We start from the raw sequence: 20,552 nt of genomic DNA on the forward strand, positions 1-20,552 counted from the left end.
AGGTTGAGGAAAAATGTGTTTTCCACTCAACTAAAGAAAATTACACTAAAAATAATCAGTCTCATTAGCACAGATGTGACATGCATAGGCGCATTTGGTGCTTGTAATGGTAGTGTAAAGTAGGAGTTACTGTGTCTCTCCTTTAGTGATCAGACACTGGCTGCAAAATCTAAAGTCTTTACCTAATGGTGAAACTGGGCCTGGAATTACTGCCTCATGTCCTGAGGTCATGGTCTGAACTGCTTTACTGAGTAAAAAGGCTACACAGCAAGTGTATATAAAATGCTATTCATTAAGAAAAATAGATTCCTAGCTGTGAATATTATGACAAGCAAAGGACTTCTTATGAATTGTTTCATAGTTTTTTGTATGATTTCATACAGTCAAAGATTTGGAGCAATCCTAAGAAACTAGTTTATAAGTTAAAGTTGTAGGGTAAGTATAATTTTTTGTAGAACTATGGAAATTATAAAAAAGGATTAAAAAGGGTATTTTTTCTTAAATCTCTGGTAATCAATTTTTCCATTACAAAATGTTCAAGAAAGGAAAACAAAATTTTTATCTTAAAAGAGATTTCAAGTTCAGGTATTACTCTGCTCTGTCAACACCATCCTTAGCAAAAAGTTTCTCTTCTCTAATTATCATACTTGTATAATATTTCTGCAAATTTCATCAGCAAATAAAACTCTCAAGCCCATTTTAAAAATATTTTATTGTAGATCCTCACAATGATTTCTCTCATTTTAATGTTAGATCAAAGATTTTGACATTAAACTTGGAAATTACTGTCGTTACAGAAAATAATGACTGGAAGCATAAAGAAGCTGGCAAGGGGATTTTAGAAATTGTTATGTTTCATTGCTTAGCTTTTTGGCAGTTATGGACCTGAAAAATTTAGCATACACTTTATTCCCGCTGTCATATGGCTCGGCTACACACATGAATTCAAAATTGTTTCCGTTATTTGAAGGATATGATCTTATTCCAGAATGTAGCTAGGTAACTTTTAATGTTCCAGATAATTGTTAAATTAAGCTTTCCCTACAGACATTTTATAGCATTTATTTTGCTCTCAGAATCCCATTCATTTTTAAGGTAGTTGAATAAATCCAAAAGTAATAAATTCTGAAAGTGGCTAATAATAAGTAGGGAAAGAAAATTCTTGGCTAGATACAAGGAGAATATTTTTAAAGAAAATGCTACCTGCTGAAGTACTTTAAAGAAAATCAATTTTATTAAGCCCACCCTAGTGGCAAGCAATATGAATCATTTTAAAAGATTGTATATTTAAGTCAAATTGGATCAGTTAATATATTACAAAATTGGGAAGCTAGGATATTTAACAGAATTAATTCTACATTATGACATTTTGTCAGTGTAGAAAGATATTCAATATAAAATTTCTCCACTTTTGTCTATTTTTAACTGTTAACTTATTACTTTAAGTTAAAATAAGTATATTCCACATTCTAAACCATAAATTTTTACTTGAATTTTCATATTGAACTGTAATTGCTTCAGGAATTTGCAAGTTTCGACCATTAGGTAAAATCTGGACAGATGCCTTTTTTTTTTATAGCCAATGAGTTGAGTTTTGTTTTGTTTTTACCTTTTTTAATGATTAAAATATCAAAAAGTGAATATAATTTTGCAATGTCAAAATTTAAAAAAAATATTTATTTCCATACACAAAGATTTACTAGAAGATAGCAAAATTAGCTTATTTTCATATAGTTTCTGTAGCATTTGTGTTACAGTGGCAAACTTAACAGAGATCTATAGCTCACAGCCTAGTATATTTGCCATATAGTCCCACTTACCTTTAAAACAAATGCGTGCCAACTCCTGAATTATATGACAGTAATTAAAAATCCTATAATAAGTAAATCTCAAATATAACTTTTCTAGTTTTTGAATTACTATAAAAAGTTTAATGGCTCGTATCACTTGTAGGCAAAGCATAATGACGGACTGAGGTACCCAGTAACATTGTAATTTGAGAGTTTGACCCTAATTAACGGAAGAGGAATGAACTACCCTGAAGACCACTTGGAAATGTTTACATGAAGGTGCTTCTTTCCATTTTTACTCCTGCTTCTGGCTACTTGTACTCACATTACTTCATAGGATATCCTTCTCCTGGTTCACTCTTATTATTTTTAATGTATTTATTCATTTATTCAGTCCCTGCCATTTATTCAGCCACTGATTAAGCTGACTGAAGCAGGCATGAACTTCACCTTACTATTCCTTTTTAATTTTTTATTGAATATCCGTGAGATAGACAAAGCTGTTCATGACTGGGTTTCAGTCATACAATGATCCAACACCCATTCCTCCATCAGTGTACATTACCCGACACCAATGTCTCCCATTTCCCTCCCATCATCCCCCAGAACCCCACCCTCTACCCCCAGCCTCCCTCTAATTTTGTGCATTAAGGTTTGCAATATAGGTTCTCCTGGTTCACTCTTAAATGTTAGTGTTTCCTGATTATTCAGTTTAATATCTATAATTTTGTTTTGCACATTGTCCTTCAGTAGTATCTTCTCAAATGATGAATGATATTATAGATCCATTACATCCAAATTTGTACTCTCTGATGGTTTACATATTCATTTGAGGATACAAAATCTCCATAAGAATATGGTACTCAACACTGAGTTTTTCTAAGTTGTGGCTCTTTCCCCTGCCACAAAGTTCTCTCATTCTATAAAAAATATCAACATGCATATACAAAACAAAGAGAATACAGTGGAAGTCATATTAGAACCTTCCACTTTCCTACTAGTCAACTATCTGGGCCTACAGATTGATCCCTGAATACTCTACTCCATTGCCTTCACTATTGCCCCAGTGAAAATCTACTCTGTTTCTTTAAATTTCTGAATTTGTCTATTAACCTACCATCTGATACCCATTCACTTGTTTTAAAACTCTGCCGTATCAATCCATTATTTTCACTTCCCTCTTTGTTTTGCTTTACTTGGGGGCCACACCTGGCTGTGCTCAAACCTTACTCTTGGCTCTGTCAGTAGGAATCATCCCTGCAGTGCTCAGCGGACTGTGTGCAGTGCTGAGGACCCAGCGCATGCAAGCCAAGCACCTTAACCCCCATGCTATCTCTCCTTGCCCCTACAGAGAGCCTGGCAAGCTACCAAGAGTATCCCGTCCATACAGCAGAGCCTGGCAAGCTACCTGTGGCATATTCAATATGCCAAAAACAGTAACAAGTCTCACAATGGAGACGTTACTGGTGCCCGCTTGAGCAAATCGATGAACAATGGGATGACAAACAGTGCTACTACATCTCTAGCCCTGATTATGATTAAAGCTGGCATAAAGATTATAGTGTAAAGTTTTGCGTCGATATACATGCTCAGCTATTTTTGAGAAACAATGAAGACTGAAATTGCTGGATCCTCTGATAAGAAAAGTTTAGGAAAACACCTACTGGCTTCCAGTATGATGTTCCATAGTTTTAATCTCTCTTTGCTTATTTATTTGATGGTGAATTCCCTCAACTGTAACTTACGAACTATAGAGAGTAACTCCTCTTGATCATTTTATAACTGAAAATAGATCCATCTTACCCTTGTATTTAATCAATATATTGATTAATATAAAATTTTTAACTTTTCTGGTGGAGGTTGAAGATGGTTCTCGGTTGTCTTTGAACATGAATTGTTTTGAAAAACAACATCTTGTTAATGTAACACTTTTACTGATGTCTTTTCTCTTACCTAGGAAGGACATTAGTCCTTCTTTCCTTCCTCTCATAGTTGCAGTGTCCAGACCCCAAGAACATGCTTCCTTGTGGTGCTTAGATACTTGGTTGTGGTGTTCCCAGAGCATCACCCTTTCAAAACCACAGTGCTTCTCTAGAGTTCAAACTCCAATGGCTTTGCTTGCACAAGTGCTCACCGAGGGTTGATGTGAAAACTTTAGTTGTATGTGCACACATATTCCAGTTGTGTAGAACTTGCCTGGAATCACTGTGATGCTCACACATGTGATGACAGGTCATAGTACTCGTGGCTCTAGTTCTGGCTCCATTGTCTTGCTCACCTAGGGTTTTGATACATTAGTTGTGGGACTCACACACACCAGCATCAGAAATCACACACTATTGTAGCACCAGAGGCCCAAAGAGTTGAGCTGCCATGCTTGGTACATGTAGGTTGCAACAATGGTCAAAATCATCACCTCACTCACACTTCCAAATTAGGCTCTCTTGCCACACTCAGTTATCCCTGGGCCCCAAAGGATACATGTAGAATCTTCTCTTTCATCCCTGTACTTGGAATTTCACAATGTGTGGATTAAGCTGGGCAGAACAGGTACCAAATCTTCATTAGCAGAAAACAGACAAGATGTTTTCCAGGGCTATAATGAGCAGGAAAGTCCACAGATAGAACTTGCTGAGGAGTGCCTGCCTGGGACTTCTGAGAACCAGTGCTCAAGCCCAGTTTTTTTAACTTACCAACTGAATGGTACACTGCACTTGACAGAAACTGCCTAATTTGTGCTCTATATTATAAAAGTATCAACATCAGCGTTCTGGCTTTGGAGAGGACAGGTCTAGATGCAAAACTGCATTTGTGAAGAAAATAATTCTATTGATAACCAATTTCCTTGAAGAGAGACTAGACAGCCTCTGTTCTAATATGATCAGAACACTTAACCTAGGCCTTTAAGGCTGGGAGTGGAGCTGATTATTCAGACAAATGGAGGAAGAGGAAGGAACACTATTCTGTGTAATAAACAGTAGTAGGGATGTTTGAGGCTGCACTACTGGGGACAAGGATATAAAACACCAATGAGCTGGGCCATAATGCTTGTAGAATGCGTCAGAGATGGTCCTCTGACCCCTCACTGTTAAATCGCTGTTAAAGACAGTCTCTAGAGAGCAGATAAGTTTGCTATCCTAAAAACAAAACATCACACTTCAATAGCCAGTAAAATACTTTTCTGGTTTCTGATAGTAGATTCTTATGGAAGTAATGCCAAAAACATGGGAAGGTGAAGCAGGTAAAAAGGTGTCTGAAGCACTTGGCATAATGTTTGGGACATTGCAAGGGTCAAAATAGAATGTTCTTTTATTATTAGTCTGCTTTTTTTTTTCTTGTTTTGTTTTGTTTTGTTTTGTTGAGCTCCCATGGTGCTGTGGTACTCAGGAATCACTTCTGGTAGTGCTCAGGGGCCTAAATGTGTCAGAGATCAAACCAAAGTTGGTTACGTGCAAGGCAAGCACCTTACCCTCTGTTCTCTCTCTCTTACCCCTGTTACTAGTTTGACTGTCAGAGTTATGAGGCCCAGTTATCATAATATGAACCTGGCAGTGTGAGAGAAACAAGAGACTTTGTCATGTAATCCTTGATCTGATTTTTAAGTGTGCATTTTTATTTCACAATAAAGATTTTAAATTTTTTTTTTTTTTTTTTTGCTTTTTGGGTCACACCCGGCGATACTCAGGGGTTACTCCTGGCTTTGCACTCAAGAATTACTCCTGGCGGTGCTCGGGGGACCATAATATGGGATGCCGGGGATCGAACCCGGGTCGGCCGCGTGCAAGACAAACGCCCTACCTGCTGTGCTACCGCTCCGGCCCCAAGATTTTAAAATTTAATACAAATAAAATTCCTATGTTTAGCTTTTTAAATAACTCAATATTACTTTTAAATAGGATGGTAGAATTAGAATGATGGGAAAGTAGGAGAGCTTTTTGCTACTGTTGCTTGCTTAAGAAGTAGATGATAGACATAAAGACTATAGACATACAGAGAACACATTCTTTTGCTACCAATATTAATTTTGCATTTTTTGGTGATATTTCTGCCTTCATGCAACCATTCCAACTTCTAAGATCTCCATCATCACTGTTTACAATTGTCCACAACTAGTCTCATGATTATAATTTCAAATTCTTTTTCAATCCAATGAAATTCAGGCTGCAATAATGCCCTATTCATAGCCAATGCTCAATAAATATTAGTGGACTGAAAACAGCAAAGAACTACCTTGCCTTTAAACATAGAAGCACTCAAATGTTTAGTTTAAATGCTTAGTTTAGATTATTGAAACCTAACATACATGTTTCCTAATATCTACTACTTACTGTTGTTTTTCTAAGTGATAACAGTAACTCACAAATATAAAAAGTCAACAATGTCAAATGTTTACAAACAGGATGTCTGAGACATTAATCTAAGGTTTTTGTAAGCCTCTTAACAAATTTTCCCACAAACAAGCTATTTGAATGTAAAATTGCACTTAAGTCTCCTCAGCTTTGTGAAATTTACACCTGAACATTCTGTGACGACAACAGCCAGTCAGGAATTATTCTCATCCTTAATACAGCATTATCATTTTTGCTTCCACTCTTATAAGCAAAGACTTTTAATTTATCCAATGAAACAAATCATTACATGTACTTGAGATTCATGAGTGATGGTTTTCATATTATCTTAAGAGAAGGAAGCAAATTTTTATTTCCATGAACAACAAATAAAAATATTATTTTAAAATCTTTTATAAATATTACATTATGTTTTATATTCTATTAATATTTTATAAATACTATGTTTATAATATTTTATAAATATTATATTTAAAAAAGAGTTCTTTACTTTTACCATTTGAATGACTAAAATAATCAAGAATATGTGTTTACATAGAAAATTTTAACTAGGACTGCCCATTATTCTGCTTAGAGACTATGAACTATAACTTAATTTTAGTTATTATCATGGAATAAAGGTCCATTATGTCAAAAGAACTAAATGCGGTGTTGTGCTACTTTCTGAAAGAATAGTAATTGATGTTTTTTTTTCAAAGAAGAAATTCCCATGAAGATAGTCATGACCAAACAAAATTCAAGTAACCAAAAAACACAAAGATCAAACAAAGTTTCATGCATAATAATTTCTGGTATTTTAGCAATGCCATGTCTAAACTAGAGCTAAGCTTATAAAGTGACTAGAATGATATATTTCTTCTTAACTTTTGACAACAATAATTTTTATATTAGTGGTACAATAACAGAGTTATAAACTTTCGTGTTTGCATTCCAGTCACATAACGATGGAGTACCTATCACTCCACCAGTGCCCATATTCCACCACCAAAAATCCCAATATCCCTCCACCATCCCCTCTCTATCCCCCCCCCATACTTCCCCTCTGTGGCAGGGCATTCCCTTTTGTTTTCTCTCTCTCCTTTTGAGTGTTGTGATCTGCAATAGAGGTATTGAGTGGCCATCATGTTTGGTCTATAGTCTACTTTCAGCACATATCTCCCATACCAGGAGGATCCTTAGAACATCCTTTATCTGGTGTTTTCTTCCCTATGTGAGCTTTCCTTCCCCCAGCATGTGAGGCCAGCTTCCAAACCATTTGGATAACCTGCTGGTATTTATCTCTACTATTCTTGGGTGTTAGTCTCCCATTCTGTTACTTTATGTTGCACAGATGAGTGCAATCTTTCTATGTCTGTCCCTCTCTTTCTGACTCATTTCACTTAACATGATACTTTCCATGTCTATCCATTTATAAGCAAATTTCATGACTTCATCTTTTCTAACAGCTGCATAATATTCCAGTGTGTAGATGTACCAAAGTTTCTGTAACCAGTCATCTGTTCTCGGTCACTCTGTTTTTTTCCAGATTCTCGCTATTGTAAACAGTGCTGCAATGAATATACGAGTGCAGATGTCATTTCTACTATACTTTTTTTCCATCTCTGGGATATATTCCCAGAAGTGGTATTGTTGGGTCAAATGGGAGCTCAACTTCTAAATTTTTGAGAAGTGTCCATACTGTTTTCCAACAGGGCTAAACCAGTGGCATTCCCACCAGCAGTGAAGGAGAGTTTCTTTCTCCCCACATCCGTGCCAACACCAGTAGCTTTTGTTCTTTCAGATGTGGGCCAGTCTCTGTGGTATGAGATGATATCTCATTGTTGTTTTGATCTGCATCTCCCTGATGTTTAGTGATGAAGAGCATTTTTTCATGTGCTTTTTGGTCACTCAGATTTCTTCTTTGAGAAAGTTTTTGTTCATGTCTTCACCCCATTTTCTGATGGGGTTGGGTGTTTTCTTCTTGTGCAGTTCAAAAAGTGCCTAGCAACAATAATTTTTTAATAAATGTTATTTCCCAAAATGTCTTAGTATACCCGCTAGAGGTATTTCTAAAGAATTAGTCACTCAACTGTGAGTAAGATATCTTTAGTGGTCAATGTTCTATCTGAACTTCAGGTAACCGTACAAGTAATATGAAATAACTGCTTCCCTGGATACTCATTTCTAAATGGCTTTTTTTCTTTTTTTATGGCTTTTCGGGTCATATCAGAGATGCTCAAGGGTTACTGCTGGCTCTGCACTCAGGAATTACTCCTCACCATTCTTGGAGAACCTTTTTTATGCCAGGGATCAAACCTGTGTTAGCTGTGTGCAAGTCAAACACCCAAGTGCTCTCCCTGCTGGACTATTGTCCCTGCTCCCTAAATGGCATGTTCATGTAAAAAAAAAAATCATTTTTATTCTCAGCACTGAAAAAGAGTGTTATTCTCTTTTGCCCACTATTTTAGTATCTATGACACTGTCAATTATGCTTTTAAATTTCTTTTTCTTACTCTGTCAATTATGCTTTTAAATTTCTTTTTCTTACTCAGCAGCAAATTCATGGTAACATGTATTGCAGAATTTTTTTTAATTAAATACTCCTGGTACAGTACCTGAAACATAGTAGTAGCCCAGTCAAATTTGGGATAAATAAATCTATCAATGATACTGTATTAGATTTGTCCGAAGTTAGAATTCAAAGGAATTTACGCAATCAGCTGCAGAAGATGCTGAATTCTTAGAAGGAACCTGCTGGAGACCTTTCCATGGGTAGGTGCTGTATGGCATCTTAATTGCCCAGCTATGGATTTCCCAATTATAAAATAATTCAAATAAGATGTTTAAAAATATGGGCCGGGCTGGCGCACTTAATACCCCTATTGCAGACCACAACACCCAAAAGGAGAGAGAGAGAGAACAAATTGGAATGCCCTGCCACAGAGGCGGGGTGGGGTTGGGGGGATGGGATTGGGGGGTGGGAGGGATACTGGGTTCATTAGTGGTGGAGAATGGACACTGGTGGAGGGATGGGCTCCTGAACACTGCATGACAGAAAAACAAGCACGAAATGTTTGAATCTGTAACTGTACCCTCACTGTGACTCACTAATTAAAAAATTTAAAAAAATTTTGAAAAATAGGGGCCGGCGGAGATGAGGGGAAGCAGGGGCAGTGGAGAGCAATTGTATAGCAGGTACAGGATTTGCCAGCCCAGGTAGGGTCCCTGGTATTCCATATAGTCCACTGAGCACCATCAGAAGTGATCCCTGAACTCAAAGCCAGGTGTAAGCCCTGAGAACCTCTAGGTATGGACAAAAAATCAAAATAAATAAATAAAATTAAAACCAGAAATCCCTAGCATTTCGGGCTATTTTAACCTGGTGGTGTTTCACAGGTGCAATTTATTTTTTACAATAAAGAGAAGAATGCCAAGTCTTCCCAGAATAACTTGATTCCAACCAAGTTAAAGTTGCTCATTTTCCAGGGTTTTCGACATACTCCTTTCTAGACTCTAAAGTAAATCACCAGTTCTCAAAAGCTGCAGTGCCAATTTTAATGACCCTGTCCACGTGACTTAGCTTCCTTTTTTTATTGGTTTCATTGCTATTAGTGAATGACAAGTGAAGGATATTCATTTGAATTTGAAAATGTCAGGTATGCACTTTAAGAGATATATTTTTGCAGCTTTTAATGAGGTGGTGTTTCTTTTTGAAAGAAATACTCATCTCTGATGCGTGTGCTGTGCAGGTGACAACTGATATTTAATAAGCGATGGTTCTTGTATTAGTCGCAGTTCTCTAAAGAAAATGTCTCAGATTGCTTTTGAAAAACTCTTAGCGTCACTAGCCCAAAGGCACGATGTGACCTTTTTATTACATAATGAGAATCATTTATTATCTTACAATGTATCTTAAAGTCACAGACAAAATGCCACTTTGATAATTGCTTTCAATTAGCTTTGAGCATAGCATATATTCATAAAATGTCTCCTCTAATTTAGACTTGAATTAGAGAAAATTGCAGACATAATCTACTTTAAGGTTGTCTCATTTAAGGTGATTCGTAGTTTTATATAAAAGAAATCAAAACGAGTAGCTTTAGAACAGTCTCTCAAAGTGTTTTAAGCAGACTTTTCAATATTTGATTCTATTCTATTACCAATTAATTAACCAATTAGATAGATAGTTCATCATTTCTGACCTTTCATTCATGTTAACTTTTGACTCTTATTCCTAATGATTGTTTTGAAATTAAGCCTTGCAGTTCATGTTGAAAGAGAGAAACAATCTGATTAGGAAGATAAATAAAGCTCGCCTTGATACCAAGTGTACTTTGATGTTGGGCTATAACTTGGATTCTGAATACAATAATGGTAGATCCTTTCCTGCTTGAATAAATAATATATAACTAATGGTCAATAAATTTTGCTAGGCAATTCTCTAGCCTAAATAAGGAGTGTTAAGGCATTAGTAGAAGTGAAGTTAGAGGTAACATGATATTAAAAAGTGATTGGGTTAATTTTTTATTGTCAGTACACTGAGCAGTAAACTATGGCATAAATGCAGACTTATTTCCTAAAATATTTTTTGAAATAAGAGAAATTGGAGTAAAATAATAGTATATTTTATATTTATAATATATCAGTAACTCATTAAAATATTATTAAATTCAACAGAGATTTCCAAAAATTGGTATTGTACCTGGAGATAACTTCTATTCTTTTTTCTTTTGCTCTAGATAAAAATTACACACAAGAACCAAGCCCCAATGCTGATGGGCCCTCCTCCCAAAACTGGGTTGTTCTGCTCCCTTGTCAAAAGAACAAGAAACCGAAGCAAGGAATAATCCCTGTATCATTTCATTCCTAGAGGTCTAATTAGCAAAATTAGGCCATGGACCATGTATGTTGGACATCCTTGAACCATTTTAAGTCTCCTGTTCATGCAAAGTCATGGGATTGGTTTAACATTTTTTTGTTACTGATCTAATATAAAATTTGACTATTAGAGGAAAAATTGTATCATTTTATAGGCATCTTTGCATGAAGAAATCAGAAGTTTATATGAAGTGATACTGCATATTTTTGTTGCATGCACTCTCATAGATTTTTATGTCTCCTGCCTATTTCTCCTCCAACTCCACTACAAACTTGTGAGAAAAGTTTATGATATGTCAAAAAGGAAATATCATGAAAAACAGGAATCTCAATGTGATTATTATCAGTAAGCAGAAATTGGTAATGTGATGGTGGTCATGAAAACAGGTTGCTATATTTTTCCCTTTTAGAATTAGTCTATCTGTGATCTTTGACCTATCACTTGAGGAGAAATTTTCAACTGAAATACTTTATTAATTAGTTGTTCTATGGTACTTTGCTATATCTAAATAGTTTTTCTTCAACACTTTAATGCTTCTGAGTGGAATTTAAAATATCAGGTATAAACTTTTCTTGTGCTGAATAATAGAAAGTGGTTTTTCATTTGGTTAGTTTTGTTTATAATTGCAGGAATAAGTGAAAACATGAAAAGTGTGATAATATGCCAAACCTATTCCATTTTGCATGTGAATCTAGAGGAAAATTCATAATCACACGAGTAACCAAATAGCTGTTTTAAACCATGTGCCTAACAAACTGTGTTTCCCACCAAAGATTCAGAGAAAGATGTTTTGAAAGAAATGGGTTAATGCATAATTAACTAATAATTGTGGAGAAAAAATATAGTTCTCATGATTAATTTGGTGATGGCTGAAATGCGGAGAGTGGATTACCCATTAATTATAATTAAAGTTCTTACCTTTCACAGACAATAGGCCATGAAACACAATCAAAGCTCAATAGCTGATTTCTTGCTTTTTTGGTCATTTATAAATATAGATGTCCATGATTTTTAATGGATTGGTTAAGTACACATGATAAAGTATGTATCAGTTCTTTCTAGTATAAATTGAGATTTGTAACAATACCAAGCTCATTGAAGCACATCATGCATGCAATTAGCCCCCTCTACTTCACCCAGCCCACACCTGTCTCTATGTCATTTCAATCGTTTATTTGAAAATAATGGCCTAGTTCATTGTTTAAGATATGGACTGGTTAGATTTTTGATTGTTTAAAGAATTATGGAAAATACTTTTCTTAGTGTATCATTAAACCTATGATATAAAATGAAATGCTGTTCTGAGCAGTTTGGGGATTGTTCATTTACTATTGACCTACATCTCATCATTGCATGTTTTATGTTTTCAAACATGCCGTAAGGAAAACAAGTGCTTAGAATGCATGATTTATTAGTTTATCTCTCCACTCTGCATTAAAGTACTAATGATTTATCAGCTCTGTTTTTCTATCGATTCATTCATCTTCAAATAACAAATAGCACTTAGTGATTCTGTTAAACACAATCTTGTGCATGAATTTATGGATTTCAAATAAAATTACTGTAATTTTCATTCTTTGGTTTAAAAAACAATGCTGTTATATCAGTAGCTACTCTCAAGCAGAGTGTTAAAAATGAAGATCATGTAGAAAACATATTCTTTTAGTGTTTCGGGAACATTACATGGTAAATATTAATAAACACTATGTTTGATTGTTTTGAAAATAAAAACTTTTGAAGAAAATTAAGACATAATTTAGCATTCCCATGAAAATTATCATTATAATTTCAAATGTAGTGCAATTACTTGCACTGGTATAATAATTTTTATAAAATGGTTATTTGGCGAAACAGTAATCAAGAACAAAAGAAATATCAAAGCTGCAACTAATGCATTATTCTCATAATGTTACATAACTCACATTAATTTTTATGTATCTATAGTTACAGGTAATAAATATTTTCACATAAATTGACAAAATTTTATAAAATGGGCAGGCAGGCTTTGTGTCAGAGACATATTCTGAAGCCACAAATTATTTTATCTTCAGTAACAACATGCTATTATTTCTTGGCTTCCTTCTATAGTATATAGTTTGAAGGCAGCAACAGTTTGTGAATCATTCTTAACAATCTGTGCACTGGAAATCTGTTGAATAGACAGTGGAATGAGGCAAATTAAACAACCCTCCAATATGACTTCAGTAATTAAAATAATAGGATGCAGCTTCACTTCACTGTAGCAGTATAACTATAATTAATGATAATCGTAATTACCCACAGTTTCTTTCAGTTTGCCTCCTTGGTTCCAATAATAAATATTCAAATAGGAATAAAATTTTACTTGCCCAGCTCATTTTTTTTAAGAGATTGGCATGCTTGCCCTGAAAGTGCACTACTATTAGGGTTTGGAAAGTAGTTTCTAAGAACTTATTTTGCTCATTATGAAATCAGAGAAGATATTCTCATTCATTTTTGTGACAGCTTCAGGTGAAGGATATATATTTTAAGAAAAATTATAAACCTAAAGTTCTATGTTATATTAAAATATTAAATAATGAGTGTGAGTTTTCCAAGATACATTTTTTTATATGTGTGTCAGTGTTTTCATAGTCTAGTCCACCTCTTTTAAATATAGTACTCAAAGTTATAATGTTTTAAGTGACTAAAGCACTTATGTAAAAATTAACCCTGGGGCCTACGTGTGTCAGAGGAAAAAGGATCAGGACATAAATACTTGGTTAAATGTTGTCATACACTGGGAATTTACTCACTGCTATTTCTGGTATTAACAGAAATAAGTTCCAGAATAATCCTAAATAATTATGCTGCTAATAAGATTGGAAGTATCTATGTTGGACCAGAAAGTGTAAAGGGTAAAAATTTATTTTTCCACTTGTGTATACCACTTGTAGTTGATGCAAAAAGTGCTGGTTAACTTTTTGTGAAGGCAACAGATTGTACAAAATTAAAAATTAACATTTTAAAAGTCTTTCTTTTAAAATAGATTATGATGTTATAGTCGAAGAAAAATATTCACATGTTGACCGTAATCTACTGCAGGCAGAAATTTAAATTCAATATGAGTTAATGAATCACATATAAGTTTCTGCATTTGTTCTTTTTACGTTTGTAGAAAGATGGGAAGCAATTGAAATTTACAAGGAAGAGTCTATTTTGAATCTCGGTTGTTATTTACTTGAAACAGAAAAATAATGTTCAAATGGCTCCATTCCTTTTTTGTGTCAAAGTCTGTTTTTCATTGGTTATATAAAGCAAAATGTACTTTTTATGGTACATGAAAAGAATTATTCAAATACAGCATACATATTGATAATTGAAAAGTTTAAGCCCTCATAAAATATTTTGAAGGCTGTAAAATCTAAGCAAATCTATAAGTAAACAAAAACCTGCAAAGTAGCTTTTATTTTGTGAAAGGCAAAAGTCACCCTTTGAATCTCCCATTTAAATTACATTGTATCAAAATAGTTTGGATAAATTCACATTTGAAAGATTCTGTACATCTTTTTTTGTTTAAAAACAAAATTCATTGAAATTACAGTATCTTAATTATTTTCTCAGAAAGTGTTATATACAATATCTTGTTTTTGAAATAAAAATGTTAACCACCAAGCTGTGTCCTTCATTACTGCTGTTAGTGTCTCATTTTGTCTTTATACAAATTTATAACCAGTCTGCCCCAGTGAATGTTTTCAGGGGATACTGGGCCAGACATCCAGGATTTTGTCAGGAATGAAGAAGTCTGGCTGTTTTGGAACTAACTTTTGTGTTATTAAAACGTAACCTTTCTATTTTGTGGTACTTTAGGAGCCCATATTGCTGCTTTGAACATTATTTCAGCAATTTCTGAGCTTCCAGGAAAGACAGAAACTTGTGGGTAGAACATGGGACTGGAATAAAGAGTATACCAGGATTCTGTGCAGACATACATTGAATTCTTTAGATGAAACTACTCTCTAATTTTATTTCACAAAACAGGTTTCAGCAAATATATTATGGACACTGGCTATATTCAAGATATTTCATGAGGAAGCTGCAACAAATAAAGTTTTTTGATTTTTGCTTCTGTACCATTCCACTCTTCTCTAAATATCTTCTACCCATTGGAAGAGTTGAATAAGTTCATCAACATATTTTGGGTGTTTTTTAAATTCATTTTTTAGGGGCTGGAGTGATAATACAGCTCGTAGGGCATTTGTCTTGCATGTGGCCTACCCAGATTCGATTCCCAGCATCCCATATGGTCCCCTGAGCACCACCAGAAGTAATTCCTGAGTGCTGGAGTAACCCCTGTGTATTGCTGGGTGAGGCCCAAGAAACAAAAACAAAGTAATTTTTTTGAGCATTGCAAAGCCATTCATGATAGGATTTCAGTCAAACAGTCTTCCAACACCCATCCCTCCAACAGCATATATTTTCCAGCACTAGGGTCCCCAGGTTCCCTCCCATCACGCCCACCCTCTACCTCAGTTTCCTCTTTTTCTTCCTCTTCCTCTTCTTCCTCCTCCTCCTCCTCCTCCTCCTCCTCCTCCTCTTCTTCTTCTTCTTCTTCTTCTTCTTCTTCTTCTTCTTCTTCTTCTTCTTCTTCTTCTTCTTCTTCTTCTTCTTCTTCTTCTTCTTCTTCTTCTTCTTCTTCTTCTCTTCCTCCTCTTCCTCCTTTCTTCTCTTTCTCTCTCTTTCTCTCTCTTTCTGTCTCTGTCTCTGCCTCTGTCTCTCTCATCAAATTGACTGGAGGAATTCAAAAGAGTGTCTAGAGAAGTCAAATATGTAAATGGTGTTTCAAATTAACCAGAATGTTATGAAAGAGAAAAGTAGAAAAAAGAAAATATAGAATAAGGATGAAAGCATGGATATAGAAATCAAGTCCTGTATTATCTATTGCCTTGTTTCATTGACAAATTGGAGCATTTCAAATTTTGCAATTGGATAGTTGAGGACCATCTATCAATTATTAGATTTCTATGCCTACAACTTCTCCATAAGGAGCTTTATGCTGAGATTTTTTATTTAATTAATATTTATTTAATTTATTTGATTAATAAGTGAATCACCGTGAGGGTACAGTTACAGATTTATACATTTTTGTGCTCATGTTTCCCTCATACAGAGTTCGAGAACCCATCCCTTCACCAGTGCCCATTCTCCATCACAAATAAACCCAGCATCCCTCCCACCCTCTCCAGTCCCATCCCCCCCCACACCCTGTCACTGTGGCAGGGTATTCCCTTTTGTTCTCTATGCTGAGATGTTTAAGTGTCAAAATTATGGGGTCAGATCTCTCTACTGCACTGCTCTTGGATCTTCCACCTACTTATTCAAGATCTCAGTTCCTCAGTTTGTTCAACAACAAAACCAATATGCATTGAAAATTGAAATCACATAGCAAATAACTTATAGTGGTATCTAGTGAATACCTACTAAGAAATATTGCACAAAAAATTCATACAATAAATATATTACTGTTTTCTGCAAAATGGTTGAAACAAATTGTTGGTTTATATATTAGATAAATAGACATCACTTTTAGATTGGAAATAATAGCATACATACATGTTCTTTTTACAGTTTTACACTACTCCCAATCTAATTTTCAAAACAAGTGATCAATATGTTTACAAATGGGCAGGTAAAATCTCCTTTAAGCTGTAAATGCAATAGAAGTCTTCAATTGGGTAAACCATTTTAGAGAACTAAAGTTAGACAATGTCATCCTGAGATATGTCAAGGAAACTTATCCACTCTTCAAAAGCTTGATTTCTTGCAATCTCCAATAACTTCATTATATTCTTCCTTATGCTTCTCCCTTCATCCATCCACCACAATGAAAAATAAAATCAGTGGTCTCTAGGCAGAATTTTTACCACCAGGTCATAGTACCCTCTGAATGGTGATGAATGACAGGAATAGGGAAGTAGTAATTTTGCTACCTATTTTGCCAACCTATGAGAAAATGGTGACAATTCCCCCATGGAAAGTTACTCTGGGAACTGTGCCTGGCAATGTCAGCCTTACAGAGGTACTAGTGCTGCCTCCCCCTGAGATGACCCAGTGGGCATTGCCTCTGACTAGAAGCTGCTAGTTTGCTGTCCCCTCCCTGCTTTAAGGTGACTAGGGGCCTAGACCCTGTTGCACTCACTGGCTCCCTCCTACTGGGATAGGCAGTTGGCTCTAGAGGCATCTCTCAGGGCCTCATTCACAGTCCTTGCTATGTCCTATGCCTTTATCTCACTGGGAATGGGAAGAACCTCCAACATTACTTCCCCTACCTCAAGTGGCTGCTGTTAGTCCCCATCCTGATGGGTGCTACCATCTATCAAAAAGTACTTGAAGATTAGAACACAGTTAATGATTGCTACCAAGGTCAGCCAGCATGTATGCCTTGCCCTGGTAGTCTCTTGTGAGACAAAGTGTGCCTCAGTGGCTACAAAATTTAGTAAAAGTTGGAAATGTTATAGTATTTTATCCTAGAATGTGGCAAGTGGTGAGAAGAACATTAGTATGAGTAAATTAATTTAGTAAAATTTAATAAGCAATAATAGAACCATCCTTGTGTGTTTTTATGTTAATTTTTTATGATCTACCAAATAAATAGACTTCTTATTTTTCTTTTATCTTATTCTAAAAAAGAATAAACTTTTTTTAATTCTAAAAAAAAATGAAACTATATCTTACTATAAGTTGGGTGGCGTTTTTGTCGTCCAAAGATTACTGGATATTTAAAATCATCTAATACATAGCTAGTTTAGCTCCAGGCTGTATTTCAAATGACTCACTTGTTAAATAGAAAAATGGGCAATTACTTAAGATGCAGAATTAAATCATGTTAGCGTTAGGTATCATGGAATAAAGGAGATTCACCAGAGTCATATTCTTGATTAGGATAGTTCCAAAAATCCTTCCAAATGCATTAGAACCAATCTCTGAGGAAGGGAATGTGCCAGTGAGTATAAAATTTGCCAGAGTGCTCCATCATGAAGAGCTGGCCATATCTGAGTGAAACACAAGGAAATCACTGTTTCAGGATTTGTGTTTGCACATGGGGAAAGCAGAGTGAGGACCAGAGAGACGCTGACAAGGTCAGCCCATTAAGCAGTATCTCTAGGGTTTCTAGGGAGTTGCTGCTGCCCGGTAGCTAGAAAAATAGAAGGACTCTCACAGCAGTATTTAGCATGTTTAGCTGTTTAGCATCTGGTAGGCATCAACACCTGTCAACTTTTCTAAGACCTAAGGTTCCCTGAGAGAGAGATGTCACACTGCTGTTAAGGTTCATGCTCCTCTCAGGCCACTGGGACAGAAAAAAAGAGCAGAAGCAGCCCTTCGGGTTTGTCAGAAAAGAACCCAGCTCCCTAAACAGTGGCATTCTACTCTCCAGGGGAAAAAAAGGGTGACAGAGAAGGGGTAGCCAGACAGACCTTTCATCCACCTTAACAATAGCCACCGGGCTATAGTACAGCGGGTAGGGCGTTTGCATTGCACACGGCCAACCCAGGTTCGATCCCCAGCATCCCATATAGCCTCCTGAGCACCGCCAGGAGTAATTCCTAAATACAAAGCCAGGAATAACCCCTGTGCATCATGGGATGTGACCCAAAAACCAGGAAAAAAAATCTAAAACAATAGCCACGGGCTGCCTTCTAACTTGTGGGTGGATGTCATTTTTTCTGATAGGACTCTAGGACAAGGTATCTGAAAACAAAGAAATGGGTAATAGAGACCTCAAGTCTGACACACTTTCTGCTCTTCTGCCATGAGTGTGATTATCTGGGTCGAGCCCCCAAATGATGCAGGTGAGACAGACATGGCAGTTGCGGGTCACAGTGATCATTCGAGATTCCCAGGTTCTTCAATATTTTCAAAAGTGAAAGTATTGAATAAGAAAGATGCTCAGACTCAGAGTCAGAAAGTAGAAAATAAATATTGGAAAGTAGAAAAGAAAAGGAGTTCCCCAAGTGAGGAGAAAATTAGTACAGGACTAAGTTAAAATTAAGGGTTTGTATAGGACTTTTTAATGGTCCTTTGCGTTTCTTATCAATAAGTATTACAGAGAATTCAGCGAATCTACAGGGTGGTCAGACTGATTTCAGTCATTCTGGCCATCAGCCTCAGGTATTATCCATTATCTTAGCCTCCCTGGGAGTCTAAGTTTTGGGGTAGAATTTTATGGTGAACAATTATTAACTTCTTGTTTATCAGGAAAATCTCAAGAATTTGCAGGGAGTCAAAATGTAGGATGGGGCCAGAGCGATAGAACAGTGTGTAGGGCATTTGCCTTGCACGTGGCCAACCTGGGTTTGACCCCCAGCTTTCCTTATGGTTCCCTGAGCACCGCCTCAGGGGTGCAGAGTGCAGAGCCAGGAGTAACTCCTGAGCATTGCCATGTGTAACCCCAAAAGAAATATAAAAAAAACAGTATTTTTTAATGTAGTATGGGATAGCCAAATGTGGGACTAATGATAGCAACTGGCAATGGTAAACTGAGGCTTCCTCTTTCAGAATAATGCAACCCCCCTCCCAAAAAAAAAAAACAGGACCATACCCTAAGCTTTAGAGTATAGGTATTTACTATATTACTTGGCAACTAGAAATTAAGGTGGCATATAGAATTAAGCATGTTAAACAACTGACTTTAAGATAGAGTAACTTAAATTAACCAGGTGTGTCCAAAGTACTAGCAAACATTTTCTAAAGCAGCTTTTCTCAAGAAGGAACCATACAGCCTCCTTCAAGCCAGCAGGACTGTCCAAGAGTGATAATCTTGCAAATGGATAATGCAGGTGATAATCATGCAAATGGAACCCCCATCCCCACTCTCACTGCCCCCACACACACAGCATGGAGCACTAGACTGAGATATTGTGCAAGCCACAGGCTGAAAGCAAGGTCAGAAGGAGGCCATGGTCAGAACTCGGTCCAGAAATTCAGCTTTAAAGACAAAAGATTAGGTAGAAGAGGGAGTAAGACTTAAAGAAATGTAAAGGTGCCACACTGCTAGCTTTAGAAATGGTAGTGAAAGACCACCAGCCAAGGGCTGCAAAATGCTGTCAAGGTAAAAGAAATATTTCCTTTGAACCTTTCAAAGAACATATCTCTAAGGTTGATTTTAGCCCCAAGGCCCATTTTGGGCTGTTGAACTTCAGCATTGTAAGATAATAAATTCATGTTGTTTTAAGCCACAAATTAGCAGTAATTTGTTAGAGCAGCAGTGGAAATCTGATATAAGGAGCTAGGAAAATAGGTAAAGCAGAGCTATTGCTACACATTGATACCACTTAGAAACCTTCTCAATGCTTAATTCTCTCTTAAGTGCATTTGTATGGTAGGAATCCAGTGCACATGTTTTTACTGTGGACTCTAACATAGATAAATTGATATTGGTCAGACAAGGGAGAAAATTGAAATATGATTTTGTAGTTTGTAGTTTTATTATCTCCTCAGAGATATGGAAGAAAATAAAATTGCAATCAGACATATTTCACTGAAGACAATGATCACAATTTCTTTTCCTTTTTTTATTTTTTTTTAAATTTTATTGAA

The 20,552-nt window shown here is 35.9% G+C and overlaps 1 protein-coding gene across 2 annotated transcripts in view; it reads left to right on the plus strand.

The window, feature by feature from the left end:
- DGKB (diacylglycerol kinase beta) overlaps nt 1–14,630 on the plus strand; it is a 743,388-nt gene extending 728,758 nt beyond the window's left edge. For both annotated transcript variants that reach the window (XM_055124198.1, XM_055124199.1), the window contains one exon: nt 10,858–14,630. In XM_055124198.1, coding sequence (XP_054980173.1) covers nt 10,858–10,965 — 108 coding nt within the window. In that variant the 3' untranslated portion in view covers nt 10,966–14,630. The remainder of the gene's footprint in view (nt 1–10,857) is intronic.
- Nucleotides 14,631–20,552: the final 5,922 nt, after the last annotated feature.

The sequence above is a fragment of the Sorex araneus genome, chromosome 1 (genome assembly GCF_027595985.1).
Source record: "Sorex araneus isolate mSorAra2 chromosome 1, mSorAra2.pri, whole genome shotgun sequence".
Lineage (NCBI taxonomy): Eukaryota > Metazoa > Chordata > Mammalia > Eulipotyphla > Soricidae > Sorex > Sorex araneus.